Genomic DNA, 19,090 nt, shown 5'->3' with positions numbered 1-19,090 from the left:
AATCGAAACATCAATTCACGATTAGACACTAGTTAGTTATACTAGTCAAACTGATGCTTTACTGTTAAAATGACAAATCAAATAAAATTATTTTGATATGAAATTTTGGTTATATCACTAATATATATATATATATATACATCCATACAGTTGGATCATTGAAAAATATTTTTAAAATAATCGAAATACCAATTCACGATTAAACACTAGTTAGGTGTACCAGTCAAATTGATGCTTAACTGTTAAAATGACTAATCAAATAATATTATCTTACTATGAAATTTTGGTTATTTCACTAATATATATATATATATAAATAATATATATATATATATAAATAATCTTGGTTACATTATCTTTATAATGATATTTATTTTAAATATTATTATAATAATATTTGGTTGACTTCCTTCATCCAAATCACTTCCCCCTATATATTCCCCTTTTAATTTTACTTCCATGTTCAATAAAACATAAACCTAATTGGCCGGTTATTCTTCATCTGGCCGCTTCTTCCTCAGCTCTCTTTAACCTCTGCTTCAACTCATCAGACCCCAAACCAATACAACTTTAGCATAATCCAACTAAAAATCGCAACATCCCTGTTAAACCTTCCCCTCTAATAAAAGTCTTCTTCTCCGGGGATTCTGATACGGTTGATGAGATGCAGCAACGATGTCGTCGTGGCTCTCAGCACCCAGTTGTAATTAGTTTCCAAACTTTTCTGAGTAGTGATCAACCAGCCACTGGTTTCCAACGCAGACCAACTGTTTGATTGTTTGTGCAACAGTCTAATATTGCAATTGCTTACTGTGTTCATGGAACCCTCTCTTTTTTTCTTTAATTATCTCTTTCTTTAATATTGTTGGCTGATATTTTGTAGTTTCTATCATTCTCTCTTTCTCATATTCATGGAACCCTCTCTTTTTTTTCTTTAGGGAATTCACTTGCGGTCTTTTGAATGTTTGTATAGCTTAACAGGGACACCTGGGCAAATGAGGCTGTTGCACAAACCATTATTTCTAATTTTATCTTCTGGCAGGTTTGTTTTGTTCTTTTTATAACACTGTCTTCTTTTGTTATACTGGTTCCATTATATTCCTAGTACATTAATGTATTGCATTTTTTCATTAGGCATTCCTAAATATAGATTGCTATTTTGTTATGAAAATATTGTTAAATTAAATGCCTGTCCGGAAGTTTACAAGTATGTCTTCTTGGTTGAATTGTTAATATTTGGTACTTTTTGTTTGGACATTGTATTTGTGCAGTATTTAAAATATAGCCAACTCTAGCCATATGCTCATGTTTATGTAATTACACATTTTTATTGTATATTATTAGTGTAATATTTTAATTAGTTAGTACGTTTTTTTCCTTTTTACGCTTGGTTTTGCCCAACATTATGCAACTGAAACAATTCGTGTCGCACATCATAGGCTGGTAGGTATAGTGCTTATCCAAGGGGGTAATGACTGATTATTTGATTAAATCAGTTTCAAGTATTTATCACCTACAATCTAGAAGTATATGCTGATACAATTGATAAGGATTGAAGTCAGAGTGCCCGAGTATGGTTGGACAACTCAAAAAGTATTCCATCTCATGAACTTTATTGTAAATGGAGGTAATTTGAACATCTAATGCATTGATAAGTATCTTTTACCTAAATATTATATGTTGATGATTCTGAATCTTTAAATTTCAGTTCGAGCCATTGTGTTTACATTTCATGTACAAGTGTTTAATGTGTTTCTGACAGGTTGTTGCTAATTTGGGTCTTGTTGTACCTGTTTATGATATACAGTCCATTAACGGAGGGTTTGTGTTTCTAAGTGATGTGAGTGATGGTGCATCTACCTATACGGTAACATATAAATGTTATGGATGATGGGTGTAGTTTGTTTTGGTATTAGAGTGTGGGATTTTGATGTAGTGTTTGTGGTTGTTGACAGGTGAGTTTTAGATTGGTGATTTTTCGACCGTTTGTTGGGGAGGTTGTTACTGCTAAGCTATTGGAGTCCACTCCTAATGATTTACGCTATAATGTCTTTTAAGTTGCTTCCTTAATTCATACTTATGTCTTATAGCTACTGCATTCTTTCGTACAGGGTTTTACTTGGTAATATAATTTTAGGCACAATCATACTTATGTCCCCTCTTCACTTTTCATTGTTGCAGGGACTTTTAGTCGTGTGAGGTGCAGATTTTTTCCAAGTTTTCTGCTGTTGGAGTTCTCTTGTTGCCTGGTTGTGCGAGTTTACTTAGGATTTGGCTGTGATTTATTTTTTTATGATCCTTCAAAAGTCGATTGCTTCCGTTTTGTCTAGTTTCCCTGTGAAGGTGTCGAGATGGTTCTGCAACAATTGGAGTAGGTGGTTGTGGACTTTTCTTCCTGGGTTTCTTAGTTTTTATTTTGATTTTGTTTTGATTGGAGGGAATTAGCTGGTGCTCTTTTGGTGGTGCCAAATGTGGTATTTTAATTTATTTCGGCCTATTTTTGTTTTTTATTCTAAGCCTTTGAGGCTTGGATTGAGATTAGGTTCTTTTGTAGTTGGTTTTGTTCTTTTATTTTTTTTTCTTATTTGTTTTCCTCTTGAAGGTTTGTTTCAAGAGGTAAATATTTAGGGACTCCCTTTGTATATTCTTTCTCTTTATATGTATTTTATATGTATTTACGAGACTCATTCTCCTTTACCCAAAAAAATGTGTTCTTTCACTAGTTTTGATTACTTTTTATTTGGCATTGTAAAGAATTTAAAAAATGACCGGAAACTGAAAAATCAGGCTATTCTGTAAATACAAACTTACGACGGTTGTTCATCACATATTCCGTCGTAAGTTACTAATTTACGACGTATTTTTTCGTCGTAAATTTATGTTTTTATCTCATTAAAAGTGGGCTTCGTAAAGTAATATCCGACGTTTTTTCCGTCGTAAGTACATAACTTACGACGTTATTATTCGTCGTATTATTGTATCTTACGACGATAAATTCCGTCGTAAGTAGATTTATTATTTTATTGAGTATGTGGGCCCCAACTTCCTAATTTGCGACGCAATTTTATCTTGTGACGAAAAAACGAACTTACTACTCGACCAAAAACGACGATTTTTTTCCGTCGTAAATGGCTCAATTACGACGATTTCAGTTCAAAAAAACCGTCGTAAATGGCCAGATTTCTTGTAGTGTCTTAATAATCTAAAAATCATTATTTCACTTTAAAAATATATTATGGATAAATATACATATTCATATATTACTACTTATTTAATATTTCTCCTTATCCTTTTTGTAAAAAAAATGTGCCCCTTACTCCTAAAATAATTTATTTTTGGATATACTATCTCTTACTATCCAAAATTACATGATATTTAAAAATATTTGGTTTATATTGGAGTTAAGCTACATTGTACATAACATTAAAAAAAATTATATTGTGCGTTGTGCATTGTATTCAAATAATTTATTTTTAAATATATAAATAACTCTCATCAATTAAAATTGCATATTTTTTAATAAAAAATGTGTCTTTCATATTATGGTCATAACAAAAATTATTGTGAATAAGTGAATACAGTTCAATCAAACTTGATAGAGTTTAATGAAATAAGTGGGAAAATACACAATGTATGCTAAGTGTTAACTTTTATTATATGAGTGCTAAGTAAATATGTATGAAAAGCATAAACGTAAATATGTATGAAAAGCATAAACACTGGGAGCTGCACGGGATTGAAGTTTCTACTTCATGATGGTGATATGCGTGTAAATAAACCGGATTTGCAAGTGTTGTGATGGAACTAGTGGACAAGCATTCTGCATAAACTACACGGCTTCACTCTTGCTCTAGCCTTTAGTGTAATCCATTGAAGCAACAAGATCAATTTATACTTATGGTCCGTGTACAATATGTTATAGTTTATTTTTGTAAACAAAAAAATGTTATAGTTTATGAAATTTATATAATTTGAGGATGTTCGTGGTACATCATTATATTAAAATTAATTTTTTTTAAATAATGATGTTTCATGAGCAATCCTTAGATTATATAGATTTTTAACAGTTATATTCATAGAAGTAGAAATGCATATTAATTGAAGAAAATTAGTGATATAATTTTCTTTTATATAATTGGTTAGTTATATTATTGAGCATTTGTGAATGCAATGAGTTATTTCGATAATTTGGAAACCTGAGCTAATCTCATCCTTAACCACATGGGAGATGAGATTGCAAAGTCTTTTTGCCATTATTTTGATTTGTCTGTTTATCAATTTTAATCATGTATGTTTATATTCATTGGTGAATATAAGAGTGGATACCCGTGATACATCAGTATATCAAAATTCAAATATTTAAGTGATGATTTATCATACTTTAGTTTCTAATATAAATATGTATCAATGGTAGAAAAATAATTATCTAATTTTGTTAATGTAACTATTAAGTACTTTTGTTACAATTGATTTTTCATTTGATGAAGAGGTCTTTGGAAAATCATCTAATCTCCTTGTTGCCTATATGCTATTTGGTATCTCACACCCGTAGTTCCATTCTAATTCGCTCATGTGTGTGTTGTTGGCGTGTTAATTCAAACTTAAAGTTATCTGCTTTGTCTATTTATTTTTCTGAGTCGTGCTGCTATATCATGTCTGGGTCATGGCCTGGCCTCAAGAGTTTATAGGAGTAGTTTTTTAATAAGTCTTTGTTTAACGTTTGTATTTGATTTAGTCTAGGTAAGTTTGTTAATCTGCAGGCCCATGGAGTCTGGGATGCAATATCTCCAAAGGATCCGAAAACAACTGTGGTTGAAGAGAAAGAGGATAAGTTAGCCTTGGCTGCGATATACCAGGCTATACCCGAGGACATATTGCTATCTCTAGCTGATAAAGAGAGAGCGAAGGAGGAAGGGGAGGCCATCAAAGTGACGTGTCAAGGAGCTGATAACGCGTCACGACTACAAAGGTGCAGACATTAAAATCTGAATTCGAGTCATTGGTTATGAAGGAAACATATACCATCGATGATTTCAGCATGAAATTGGCTGGATTAGTTACAAACATACGAGCTTTTGGAAAGGAATTATTGAAAGTTATGTGGTAAAGAAGCTGTTACAGGCAGTGCCCACCAAGTTTTTGCAAATTGCCTCTACCATAGAGCAATTTGGAAACCTAGATACTATGGTATTGGAAGAGACGGTGAGGTCGTTGAAGGCTCACGAAGAGCGTCTGAAGCGATTGACAGACACAAGAGGTAATCAACTCCTTCTAACCAGGGAACAATGGATTAAAAGGGAGACATATGAGTCCAAGGTACTGTTGACAAGAGAAGAGTGGCTTAAGCGAAGTAACAGGGGTAGGAAGCCAAAACGTGATAAGGATGTAAAGGAAGAGTCTCACATGGCACAGATCCCTGACGAGGAACCTGCACTCCTCTTGGCGAAACTCAAGGAAAACGAAAAGAAGGTATTTTTAATAAATGAAGAACAGGTAAAGCTAAAGGTTAGTCAAGGTGATGTTGGAAGCCAAATGGAATCCAAAATGTGGTACTTAGATAATAGAGCTAGTAACCACATAATAGGACAACTATCCAAGTTCGACAAATTGGACAAAAGTGTAACGGGACAAGTTAAATTTGGGGATGGATCAGTTGTGCAAATTGAAGGAAAGGGATGCATTTCTTTGAAGTGCAAGAATGGAAAAATCAGAACATTGAACGGGGTATATTTTATTCCCTCCTTACGTAGTAACATTATTAGCCTTGGACAACTTACGGAAGTGGGATACAATATCACTATTAGAGGAGATTATTTGTGGGTTAGAGAACAAGAAGGAAATTTGCTTATGAAAGTTAAATGTTCAACAACTAGATTTTACAAAATTGTAATCTATAACAGGGATTTACAATGTCTGATGTCACGATATGAAGATGAGTGCTGGTTGTGGCATTCTCGTCTCAGTCATGTTAATTTCAAGGCCATAAAACTCATGTCCGTGGTTAATATGGTATTGGGAATGCCTGTCATCAAACAACCGAAAGAGGTGTGCACTGGCTGTCTCATGTCAAAGCAATGCAGAACATATTTTCCTAGCCAATCGAAGTCCATCGTAACGAGACCTCTTGAGTTGGTGCATGGCGTTCTCTGTGGCCCAATCTCACCAACCACGCCTGCAGGTAATAAATATAGTTTTGTTCTAATTGATGATTATAGTCGAGTAATGTGGACTTATCTTCTGAAAAATAAAAATGATGCTCTTGATGCCTTCAAGAAGTTTCGTGTGTTAGTCGAAAATAGTTCATTGAAAAAGATTGGTACATTTAGAACAATCAATGGTGGGGAATTTACCTCAAAGGATTTTGCTCGATATTATGAAGAAGCTGGGATCACTCACCATTTTTCTGCTCCATACTCGCCACAGCTGAATGGCATGATCGAAAGGCGTAATAGGACCCTAATTGAGATGTCACGAAGTTTACTAAAGGAGATGAAGATGTCAAACTATCTGTGGGGGGAAGCTGTTCGACACTCAACATATTTGTTGAATCGACTTCGAAGCCGTGCTGTAACTGGTGTTACTCCATACGAGGCATGATCCAACGAAAAGCCAAGTATAAATCATTTGTGAGTCTTTGGATGTATGGCATATATGAAGGAGCAGAATGTGAATCTGAAAAGGCTTTACAATAGAAGCAGACCAGTAGTGAATCTTGGAAAGGAACCGGGTACAAAGGCCTATAGGCTGCTAGATCCTGAAACTTAAAAGATACACGTGAGTCGAGACGTGATCTTTGAGGAGAAAAAGGCATATAATTGGTGTGAAACTGAAGATGCAGGTAAGATTAATACTGGTAATTTTGTTGTAATGTCGACTTTACAAACTCAGCACACAGATGTTGAAGTGACAATGCAAGGAGACCATGAAACAAGTGATAACCCTGAAGATGAAGACAGTATATGTCAAAGTTCGAGCATATCAGAGTATGGGTCTGAGACTGATGAACCACCTATAAAGTTCAAAGCACTTAATGAAATTTATGCTGCTACTGAACCAATAGAACTGGAGGAGGATGAACTATATCTTATGGGCATAGATGAACCAGTCAATTACTCGCAAGCTGCTAAAGAGGGTGAATGGAGGAAGGTAATGTAAGCTGAAATTGAGGCTGTTGAAAGAAATGGAACCTGAGAGTTATCAAAATTACCAAAGAGGCGAAAGGCAATTGATCTGAGGTGGGTATATAAAATCAAACGAGATGCAGAAGGTAACATTACAAAGTATAAGGCCATAATTATTGCGAAGGGCTATGCACAATGGAAGGGTGTGGATTTTGATGAGCTTTTTGCACCTGTTACTAGTATCGAGACAATACGACTGTTGATGGCACTTGCAGCTAAAGGTAATTGGCAGGTGCACCATCTCGACGTCAAAACAGCATTCCTTAATGGAGAGATTAAGGAGGAAGTATATGTGAAGCAACCTGAAGGATTCGTGAAATGTGGAAAAGAGCATCTCGTGTATAAGCTATTGAAGGATTTATACGGACTAAGACAGGCTCCAAGAGCCTGGTATTCTAAGCTTAATAAGTGTCTAGAAGGGCTGGGATTTACAATGTGTGCATACGAACAACCGGTGTATACCAGGCATGTGCGAAGTGAAATTTTAATCGTTGGATTTTATGTGGATGATCTTCTAGTCACTGGTACAAGTGTTGAGGCTATTGTGGAATTCAAACCTCAAATGACAAAGAGTTTTGACATGATCGATTTAGGCAAGCTCACGTATTACTTCGGTATTGAGATGGTGCAAGGAGATGGATACATATGTCTGGATCAAGCAGGATATGCAAAGAAGATACTTCATAAAGATGGAATGTTTGAGTGTAATCCCACTATAATTTCGATGCATCCTAAAGAGATCATCAACAAGGATGAAGGAGGCAAACTGGTGGATTCAACAAATTTTAAAAGCATAATTGGAGGGCTGAGATACTTGATTTACACTAGTCCTGACTTGGCCTATTTTGTTGGTGTTATAAGTAGGTTTATGGAAAAACCTACGGTGATGCATTTGAATGCTGCAAAACGTGTCTTCCGATATGTGAAAGGAATGATGGATTTTGGCTTGATTTATACTAGTGATGAAGAGAATAATGTTGTAATTGGGTACTCAGACGGCTATCTGGCAGGAGATGTAGAAGATAGGAAGAGCACTGGCGGTATGGTCTTCTATCTAAATTAGTAACTTACGACGTAATATGTGATAAACAACCGTCGTAAGATTGTATTTCCTAGCCAAATTCTGATTTATCAGTTTCCAGCCATGTTCGGCTTCCAATTTAAATTCTAAACATGTCAAAGTCTAATGCAATCACAAAGTTAACAAAAACTCCCTGGCAAAGTCTAATTTCATTTCCGGTAAGTAATTAAGCAACTATTGCAAAAAATGTGCAAGAACTACAAACATTGGATGAATAGTAAATGATAAAAGCAGAGACATATCTCATATGATTTAGCGAGAAAACCTACATAAAAATTAATCTACTGATATGTCTACTTCTGCATAAGTGCTCTCAAGATGGGCTTGCTCGGCTTCCTGAACCTCTTTCTCAATCTTCCTATATTTCTTACACTTGTAGTACACACTCATGAAATAGCTCCATACTTTCTCATACACTGCTCATAAAGCCCAGTATCAAACATCTTCCAGAAACTCTTTTCATTGAGCTCTGACACGGCATGTGGCTGGAACCCATAGTTTTCAATCAACCAGCTCTTCAACAGCATAGTACTAAAATGGACATCGAACCTGATCCCATATATTGTACTTGGAACCTATGAGGTTGGAAGTGACACTTCCCACAAAACTATCATCACCAGGACCTAAAATCCCCTTTGTTGATTGAGCAACTATAAACTCAGATCTACCATTATTCCTCTTGTGGCGAGCCACTGCAAGTTTTCGATTGTCTTCCATGACCCTCCTGAGATAATGCATTAAAGAGTCAAATACTAACCTTTTCAAGGATTGTGACAGAGTACATGTAATTCTAAATACTCCCAAACAACATCTAAATGGTTGATTACATCGAATGACTACTGTGAACTGAATCAAATCACAGGACATATCAAACAAATTTCACTAAGGTCATGTTTATCTCACCTGATTATAATCAGTAGACTGTGAACTTGTTTGCTCTGATTTCCAATATCAACATGTGTGCCAAATTATAACCATTTCTCAGTTCCTATCTATGAGATCACAATGCCTAGTGATAAGGCAGTATTTTTATAATCTCCTCGAAATATACTTGTTCAAGGTATTAGTACAAGTATGATCAAATGAGTACAAATCATAAAATAGCGACTGCTTAGCGAAACATCCATTAATTTAGTGAAGTGTTTGAGAATGAAAGCAAAGTTGGAATTAGAATGAATTCTCAAACTAAGTTGTGTTGTAAGCCAATTCTAACTACTATGAGGTACAATCTAAATATTCAAATGGCAAAACAAACATATTGCAGCATAACATACTGACAATGGTTATGTTTTACTAATGCTTAATAAATTACAATCCAGGTCGCAAACACGAAACATCAACTAAGAAACCTTAATTATTATATAAAAACTAAGTCAAACATCCCAATATAATTAACACTATTATAAGAATCAAATATTTCAAACGTGAAACAAACATTATGCAGCATGACATATTAATTATTGACAATGGTTAGTTGTTAATACTTGTAACAAATTAGAGCAACTACAACCCAACACTATAACGCTATTATAATGTAATTTATAGTGCAAAACCTACTCCAAGGCAACACTAACAAACATGAATAATCAACTAAAAAACCTCAATTACTATATAACATCCCAATACGATTAAGATTATTATAAGAGTTAAACTTGGAGAAAACAAGAAAGTGAAATATCGTAAAACACGGAAACCTTACATTAGTGTAAACGGTGTACAAACTGCACCCATGTAGTCCTTCTACACATTTTTCTTTCACAATCACACAAGTGCACGTCCCAATGTCCACTGGCAAAGGCCTGCACAACAATGTCCTGCAAAATAGGAATAGATGATCAATTTAAATAGCATCAGACCGGATAATTTTATTAATTTATCCAGGTTAAATATAAATGACAAAAAAAATTATGTTAGAATATGAATGTACTTAACATTTCCACAACATTTCCACAACAAATCAAATTAGGCGAGATTTGAATGTACTTAACATTTCCACAACAAATCAAATTTAATTAATTCATCAATAATTTCATACAAAAAGATTTAAAAACCTATTGGGAATAGTAGACCAGGAAGAAGCCGGAGCAGACTCAGAATCCGAATAATCCCAAATCTTCAACGAACTCGAGTGCTCCGAATCAGCAGGCTCCATACTTCCTGATCCAAGTATAAATTCAGGTTCATTCATTTGCATACACAGTTAAAGTGAAGTTGGCTTCAAGGCTCTAGGCTTCTTATGAAACTTCTCGGTAGACACCTTTTTAGCCACGTCTACTGGCCTGATATTCGGTTCCGTATTTTCCTTATCAGCATTTTTTACATTTTCAACTTTTTTAAGTGCGACAACAGTCTCTTTGTTGTCAGAATTATGATGAATGTGAACTCCGAGAGGCACAATATCGAGGTTTCCATGACAGCCTTCGCTCGAACTGTGAGTATGTTTGAGGTCTGTGAGGGGATTGACATAAAGGGAATTGTATGGAATTTGAGACAGAACCGAGGACTAGAATACGAGATCCAGATATTTCATAATAAAGAATTGTATAATAAGGTATATTTACATTATTGACCAAGTGAAAACATCAACAAAATTTGACTAGAAGGTAAAAATCATAATAACTGAAAATATAATTGTTGTTGGGGATTGCTATTTAGGACTTATACTTTGATATTAAACTTGTGACTAACAATCAGCACCACTGCATTTGTATTAAACTTTCTATTTTATTGTGACAAGCTCAAAATGTATATACATAATTTCACATACCTCTGCTTAACAACAACATTTTGACTCTGTAATTGCTGAACTTAATTTTAAATAATTTCACATACATAATTGTTTTGGTTGCACGCACAATGTTGTAATGAAATTCATATGAATGGTGGTATCCTAAATATAAACCAGGCAACTCGCTCATTTATCACAACCACTTTCTTTTATACATATAAACAGACAACACAGAAAAGATGATACTATATATTGGGTTTCCATTAATAATACAATAGGTTTAAAATAGATAATTAGTGATGTCTGCATTTCTTTTGTTGTAATACATCAATGCCCACAAATGCAAATTTATGAGAGTACAGAACAAATGAGTACAGAGTTGAGAGTACCGGTTGTCCAGTTTCAGTACAGGCCAGGAAGATCAGGAGGTTGCTGAGCCTCTTCTTGCAGTTCCTAATTTCAAAAAACAAATGATAAAAATATACTAAATGAACAATAAATAAAACTACTCCAACCAATTATAATATTTGCAAGTTAAAAACAATAACCTGAGGTGTGAGCAATCTAATGTCATCATCTTGTTCCTTAATGTTTATCACCATTTCATCATTTGCCTGTAGCTCTTCTATCGCCTTCTTGGCATCAATAGCTTTAGACTTTTTTCTCAATATCAGACCCATATAAATCTGAATCAGAATCAGAACCCTTCTCAACATCAACAATAAAGTATTAAGTACAGAGACAAATTAAGTAACATCAACAATAAACTATTAAGTACAGAGACAAATTAAGTAATTAAGTAATTACAAATTACTGTATATAAATAAAGAAACTTGCCTCTAATTGAACAAAGTACAAAGTACCGAGAAAAAATACTGATTATTTAATGAAAAAATGAATCAATGATACCTGTTGGATCTTGGAATCTTTGATACTTTAGAAGAAAATCGAACTAGACTTAACAGCGATTAAATCTTTGATATATATAACGGCGGTTGAATCTTCGATATACTTTGCAAGCAGCAAGCGATTGAATCGGCGACCAGAGACTTAAAATTTAGGTCTCAAGCTCTACTCAACCCTATTTTCTATTTTGTTCCAATATGGTCGACTTCACATTGTTTTCTTTGTTTAATGTTTTAATAAATTATATATACTAGCTTAAAACCCGCACGGATTACCTAGATTTTTTTTAATATTATAATTTTTTTTAAAAAAATTAAATTAAATTCTTAATTTTGTTCATTTAAAATTTTAAAAGATATGACTTTATGATAATTATATTAGTAGGCATATATATTCATAACATTTTATAACATTTAAAAGTATTTAAAATGATAGGGGGAAAATATTGTTATAACGAAAATATTATTTTATTGAGGGTAAAAATATAATATCTCCATGACCTTAAAAAAATATTATTTTAACATGGTGATTACTTAATCGATTAACTATAACTCTATAAAAGATATTTTAAAATTAGGTTAAAACAAAACCAAAATTCTAAAAGTTTTGCCATCTTTAGACAATTTTAAAATTTTAAATAACTAATCTTCGGTAATTAAAGGAGGACATTTTAAAAATAAATGATTAATAACGCTTTTCAGAAAATTATATATAAAATTTTAAAATATGCTCCATCAGTTTAACTTTACAACTAACTAGTGTTTAATCCTGAATTTGTGTTTTGATTAATTTAAAAATATTTTTCAACGAACCAACCGTATGGATGTCAATAGATATATATACTAGTGATATAATCAAAATTTTTTATCAAAATATTTTTATTTGGTTTGTCATTTTAACGGTCAAGCATCAGTTTGACTAGTACAACTATCTACTGTTTAATCCTGAATTGGTGTTGTGATAATTTTAAAAATATTTTTCAACGATCCAACTAGAGGGATGTAAATAAATATATATATATTAGTGATATACCCAAAATTTCATATTAAAATAATTTTACTTGGTTTGTCATTTTAACAGTTAAACATGAGTTTGACTAATACAGCTAATTAGTGTTTAGTCCTGAATTGTTGTTTCGATAATTTTAAATATATTTTTCAACGATCCAACTGTATGGATGTAAATAGATATATATATATATATATATATATATATATATATATATTAGTGATATACCTAAAATTTCATATTAAAATTATTTTATTGTGTTTGCCATTTTAACAGTCAAGTATGAGTTTGACTAGTATAGCTAACTAGTGTTTCATCTAGAATTGGTGTTTCGATTATTTAAAAAATATTTTTGAACGATCGAGCCGTATGGATGTAAATATATATATATATTAGTGATATACCCAAAATTTTATATCAAAATAATTTTATTTGGTTTGCGATATTAACAGTCAAACATGAGTTTGACTATTATAGCTAACTAGTGTTTAATCCTGAGTTGATGTTTCGATTATTTTAAAAATATTTTTGAACGATCCAACCGTATGGATGTCAATAGATATATATATTAGTTATATAACCAAAATTTAATATCAAAATAATTTTAGTTGGTTTACCATTTTAACAGTCAAACATGAGTTTGTGTAGTACAGCTAACTAGTGTTTAATCCTGAATTAGTGTTTCGATTATTTTAAAAATATTTTTGAACGATCCAACCGTATGGATGTAAATGGATATATATATATATTTGTGATATACCCAAAATTTCATATCAAAATAATTTTATTTGGTTTTCCATTTTAACAACCAAACATGAGTTTAACTAATATAACTAACTAGTGTTTAATCTTGAGTTGATATTTCGATTATTTTAAAAATATTTTTGAATGATCCAACTGGATGAATGTCAATAGATATATATATTAGTGATATAACCAAAATTTAATATCAAAATAATTTTAGTTAGTTTGCCATTTTAACAGTCGAGCATTAGTTTAACTAGTACAACTAACTAGTGTTTAATTCTAAATTGGTGTTTCAATTATTTTAAAAATATTTTTGAACGATACAACTATACGGATTTCAATTGATATATATTAGTGATATTACAAAAATTAAATGTCAAAATAATTTTATCTCATTTGCCAATTTACTAGTGAAGCATGAGTTGGACTAGTACTGTTAACTAGTGTTTGTTCCTAAATTGGTGTTACGATTATTTTAAAAATATTTTTGAACGATCCAACCATATGGATGATTATATATATATATATATATATATATATATATATATATATTAGTGATGTAATCAATGTTTCATATTAAATTATTTTTTTAAAATATTTAATTTTTTACTGAAATTCTTGAAATATCACCCAAACAAATAAATGCTGACATTAATATGGTTGGATCATGAAATAATATTTCTTAAAAATTTAAATTATAAAAAATCATGTGCTAATTTAAGACAGAACCCGTCATAAATTATTATCTGCAAAAAAATTGAGAAAAGTCAAATTTACCGCCAAAATTTTAGGGAAAAGTTAAATTCCCATCTTGATTAACTTACGATGAATTTTAATTTCCGTCATAAATTGGATGTTCAATATTTTCCCCGCCAAAAATTTGGGAAAAAAGTTAAATTTCCCTCTTTGATAACTTATCACGAATTTTAATTTATGTCGTAAATTTGACGATCCGATTTTTTCCATCGCACATATTTCGTTGTAAATTTTAATTAAATATTTTTTTTTCAATTTCAAGTTCAAATTTTAATAAAAATAATTAACTTACGACGAAATGTTTAAATCGTCGCAACTTCAAATAATTTTCATTTTTGTTTAATCGTGCCGTGAAAAATTCTATTAATAAAATACTAAACTTACGACGGTTTTGTGTTTCGTCATAAATAATTACGACGTTTTACTTTTTTTCGTCGTAAGTTGGGAGCGCACTTTATTCCGTCGTAAGTTGCCATCGTAATTGGCCTATTTTATTGTAGTGTATCAAATAAAGCTATATCTTATAACCAAGGGTAAATCCAGTACAGTTAGCTTTCATCAGATCCTTAGACAAGAAATGCATTATGATTTGGGAACAAGTCCATCACTAAAAGATTGCAATTAAATCTATAATGACCAAATGCGCACCAAAGTGAGGACTGGACTTAGTAGCTACTGGTGTCAACGAGTTGTAGTTATCCATCCAAATAGAGAACCAATAAAAAAGAAATAACTTGAGATACATCACTATATCAAATTCAAATATTTAAATGAAGATTTATCATACTTTAGTTTCTAATATAAATATGTATCAATGGTAGAAAAATAATTAGCTAATTTTGTTAATGTAGCTATTAAGTACTTTTGTTACAATGGATTTGATGAAGAGGTCTTTGAAAAATCATTTAATCTCCTTGTTGCCTATATGCTATGTGGATCTCACACGGTTAATTCCATTCTAATCGGCTAATGTGTGTGTAAGGGGTTTTATAAATTTTCATTTGATATGTGATCATGGACTAAGGTAATGAGTTTTACTTTTGATACTAAAAAATATAACTTGACAACATTCAAATGTGGTATAGGAGTGTTACAAACTACTATTTGAAAATGCTAGTTTAATATGACTACATGGCAAATGAGAAATTCTCAAATCAAATATCCACGCGTCTAACATATTAGAATGAACTCGGGTGTCTAATACTAAATAACACTTGGAGCTGCAGGGGATTGAAGTTTCTACTTCATGATGGTGATATGTGTGTAAGTAAACGCGATAAATATAATGACTTGTAATTTAGAAATTTAGTTTAGTTAAATTCATTTGATGGTCCTCTCTTAGTAAAATAAATAATGATATGATTAATAGATGAGGTAACTCAAAAAAAAACTGGGATTGATTTGCAAGTGTTGTGATGGAACTAATGGAGAAACAGTCTGCATAAACTACACCGGTTCACTCTTACTCTAGCCTTTAGTGTAATCCATGGAAGCGACCATGATCAATTTATACTTATGGTCCGTGTACAATATTCTCTAAAAAAATTGGTTGAAAGATCAAAGAAGCACATATATGTGACCGGATGAATAAATTGTATAACATCATGTTTATAGATTCTTCACTTTGTTTAACAGCATCCGGTATATTCCTTTCTGTTTTTTCCTATGTTCCTTTCTGTTTTGAATTATGTCTGCATTTTCTAACGAGTCTGGATATGAAATTTAATAATAAAAAATACGAAATTAATGGGTTTCATTTAAGACTTTACAAATATGTAATAATGGTATGTCGCCATTTACATGTATAATAATTTGAATTGTGAGGAGGGAATTGGACATGTGTAGTCTGAGGATGTTTCTATTTGTATTAAATGAACGTGTTCGAAGTGGATTGGTAGCTTAATCCATTTATGGTTCGAGATGTGATGGACATTTGCAGCTCTTCGGCTCCTCATCAAAAATCAATTTCTTAATGTCTATATTCAATTGTAATTTACAATAATATTTTAGATCCTAATACGCTTGACCCCCGGGCCACACCCAACGGTTAGAAACAAAGTGGTATGATGCAAGTACAGTTCTATTTAATTACAAGAGAAACCATAATGAATACTTCAAAATAATTTGTCCAATAATCATCTAAAAAGGAAAGACAACTAGGCTGCCAAATTAATGTTGTTTGCTACAAAATTAATTCTCTCCAACATAAAATAATTACCTAATTTTGTTAATGTAGCTATTAATTACTTTTTTTATAATCGATTTTTCATTTGATGAAGAGGTCTTTCGAAAGTCATCTAATCTCCTTGTTGCCTATATGCAATGTGGTATCTCCCACCCGTAATTCCATTCTAATCCGCAAATGTGTATCTAAGGAGTTTTATAAATTTTCATTTGATATGTAATTGTGGACTACGGGTAAAGAGTTTTACTTATTATACTAAAAAATATAACTTGACAACAGTCAAATGTGGTAAATGTGGTATAGGAGTGTTACAAACTACTATTTGAAAATGCTAGTTTATTATGACTACATGTCAAATGAGAATTTCTCAAATCAATTATCCACCCGTTTAACATATTAGAATGAACTCGGGTGTCTAATACTAAATAACACTGGGAGTTGCAGGGGATTGAAGTTTCTACTTCATGATGGTGATATGCGTGTAAGTAAACCCGATAAATATAATTACTTGTAATTTAGAAATTCAGTTTAATTAAAGTCATTTGATGGTCCTCTCTTAGTAAAATGAATAATGATACGATGAATAGAGGAGGTAACTCAAAGAAAAACTGGGATTGAATTGCAAGTGTTGTGATGGAACTAATGGAGAAGCAGTCTGCATAAACTACACTGGTTCACTCTTGCTCTAGCCTTTAGTGTAATCTATGGAAGCGATCAAGATCAATTTATACTTATGGTCCGTGTACAATATTCTCTAAAAAAATTGGTTGAAACATCAAAGAAGCACATATATGTGCTAAATGCATAAATTGTATAACATTATGTTTATAGATTCTTCACTTTGTTTAACAACATCCAGTATATTCCTTTCTATTTTTCCTATGTTCCTTTCTACTTTGAATTATGTCTGTCTTTTCTAACGAGTCTGGATATGAAATTTAATAATAAAAAAGAATACAAAATTGATGGGTTTCATTTAAGACTTTACAAATATGTAATAATGGTATGTCGTCATTTACATGTCTAATAATTTGAATTGTGAGCAGGGAATTGGACATTTGTAGTCTGAGAATGTTTCTGTTTGCATTAAATGAACGTGTTCAAAGTGGATTGGTAGCTTAATCCATTTGTGGTTCGAGATGTGATGGACGTTTGCAGCTCTCCGGCTCCTCATCAAAAATCAATGTCTTAATGTCTATATTCAATTGTAATTTACAATAATATTTACAAAAACTAGATAATGGGATTCTTCAAATTTTTTTTCTTACTTGTTCAACTTTTGGGGGTGATAGAGATGTTCTAAATATTTTTTGGTTTGCACCCATGATGGCATTTGGTCTAGTTGTATGATTCTGCTTAGGGAGTGAGAGGTTCCAAGTTCAATTCTCAGAATTCCCTATTTTCCCGACTATTTTAATTTGTTTTTTCATTTCCCAGCTTATCGCATAATATTATAAGTCTATAAGTAGTTTTCCACTTTCATATGACATGTAGAAGACTTAAAATTTCTTCATAGAAATTTTACTACATTCACATTCCAATCAAACAAATATCAAAATACAGGAATTGTCTAACATAAGGAAAGCAAAATCTAAGTAATATGAAAATTTAAGGTAAAAACAAAACCAGTTCATTTGCAAACAAAGCACTAGAAACTACTTGCTAAATCTCTTAAATTAAGTTGACTTGAAAAATAAGATTTTTTTTTATCTCGTTGCCTTAAAAAACTCTTACCTCGAAATTCTTGAATGGTGTCTCTTTTTTAACCCCCTTTACGCACCAAGCACCCTTCGCATATGTTATGGTCACAATCATTTAGGGTAGTACAGTGTTGACACTGTCAGGCATCTGTTAATTGGACATGCTTTTCTTTCACTAGAGTAACATCAACTTCAAATAAGCCATTTTCTAATCCCTTGAGAAAGTTCGAAAAATATCTTTGAGTTACCTTAGTTAAGTTTATAAGCTCCTTACGAATTTTTTTATTAAATTCTTCTCAGCTAGCCTCATCTTTAAAGTATTTTTGCAGCTTATTTTCTACGTAATCATGTAGCCTTTCTAAAGCCACCTCAGCCTCACCTTGTGGTTACTCAAATAGTTTTGTTTTCGTATATGCTTCTGGTGGCATAAAATATCCATAAATATAAGTTCATTTTAACACTCGCCTTTATTCAAAAATCTGCTCCCAAGCTTCCGTAACGAAGCTTAGGTGTTCTTGCTCACAATATTTTTTCTCAAGTTTCTGAAGTTTCTTATTTTATATGTGGCTTAGATCTGCTAATGCTTTCTCTCTTGACTTTTCATTTAAAGCCCACCTTTCATAATAATGAGCATATCTCTTGATGTATTCGTGAGCCGACGCTCAAAGCCTAACAACTTCACATTTTCCTCTCCTCATAATCTCCTAATAAGTACTCAGTAGCATCCTTCACCTTACATACAAAGATCAAAAGATCGTGTTCTCTGATTTAGATGATAGATGCATCTAACATGTTTTA

General features: G+C 32.2%; 1 protein-coding gene and 1 long non-coding RNA gene across 2 annotated transcripts; one reads left to right on the top strand and one right to left on the bottom strand.

Moving 5' to 3' along the window:
• The first annotated feature begins 563 nt into the window (after window positions 1-563).
• On the top strand, window positions 564-1,806 carry LOC141659625 (uncharacterized). Its single transcript, XR_012549826.1, has 3 exons — window positions 564-703; window positions 974-1,042; window positions 1,763-1,806. It is a non-coding gene; the product is annotated as an uncharacterized LOC141659625 (long non-coding RNA).
• A 6,773-nt stretch (window positions 1,807-8,579) lies between these two features.
• On the bottom strand, window positions 8,580-10,521 carry LOC141662039 (tubby-like protein 8). Its single transcript, XM_074469088.1, has 3 exons — window positions 10,314-10,521; window positions 9,962-10,076; window positions 8,580-8,986 (listed from the first exon to the last, which is right to left on the bottom strand). The coding sequence occupies exons 1-3, from the start codon at window positions 10,454-10,456 to the stop codon at window positions 8,933-8,935; spliced, it is 312 nt and encodes a 103-aa protein (XP_074325189.1). The 5' UTR covers window positions 10,457-10,521; the 3' UTR covers window positions 8,580-8,932.
• Between the last annotated feature and the right edge of the window lie 8,569 nt (window positions 10,522-19,090).

This window comes from Apium graveolens, chromosome 5, assembly GCF_009905375.1.
Source record: "Apium graveolens cultivar Ventura chromosome 5, ASM990537v1, whole genome shotgun sequence".
In the NCBI taxonomy this organism is placed as follows: domain Eukaryota; kingdom Viridiplantae; phylum Streptophyta; class Magnoliopsida; order Apiales; family Apiaceae; genus Apium; species Apium graveolens.
The sequence above is the reverse complement of the archived record's forward strand: the minus strand, read 5'-3'. Positions and strand labels throughout refer to the sequence as shown.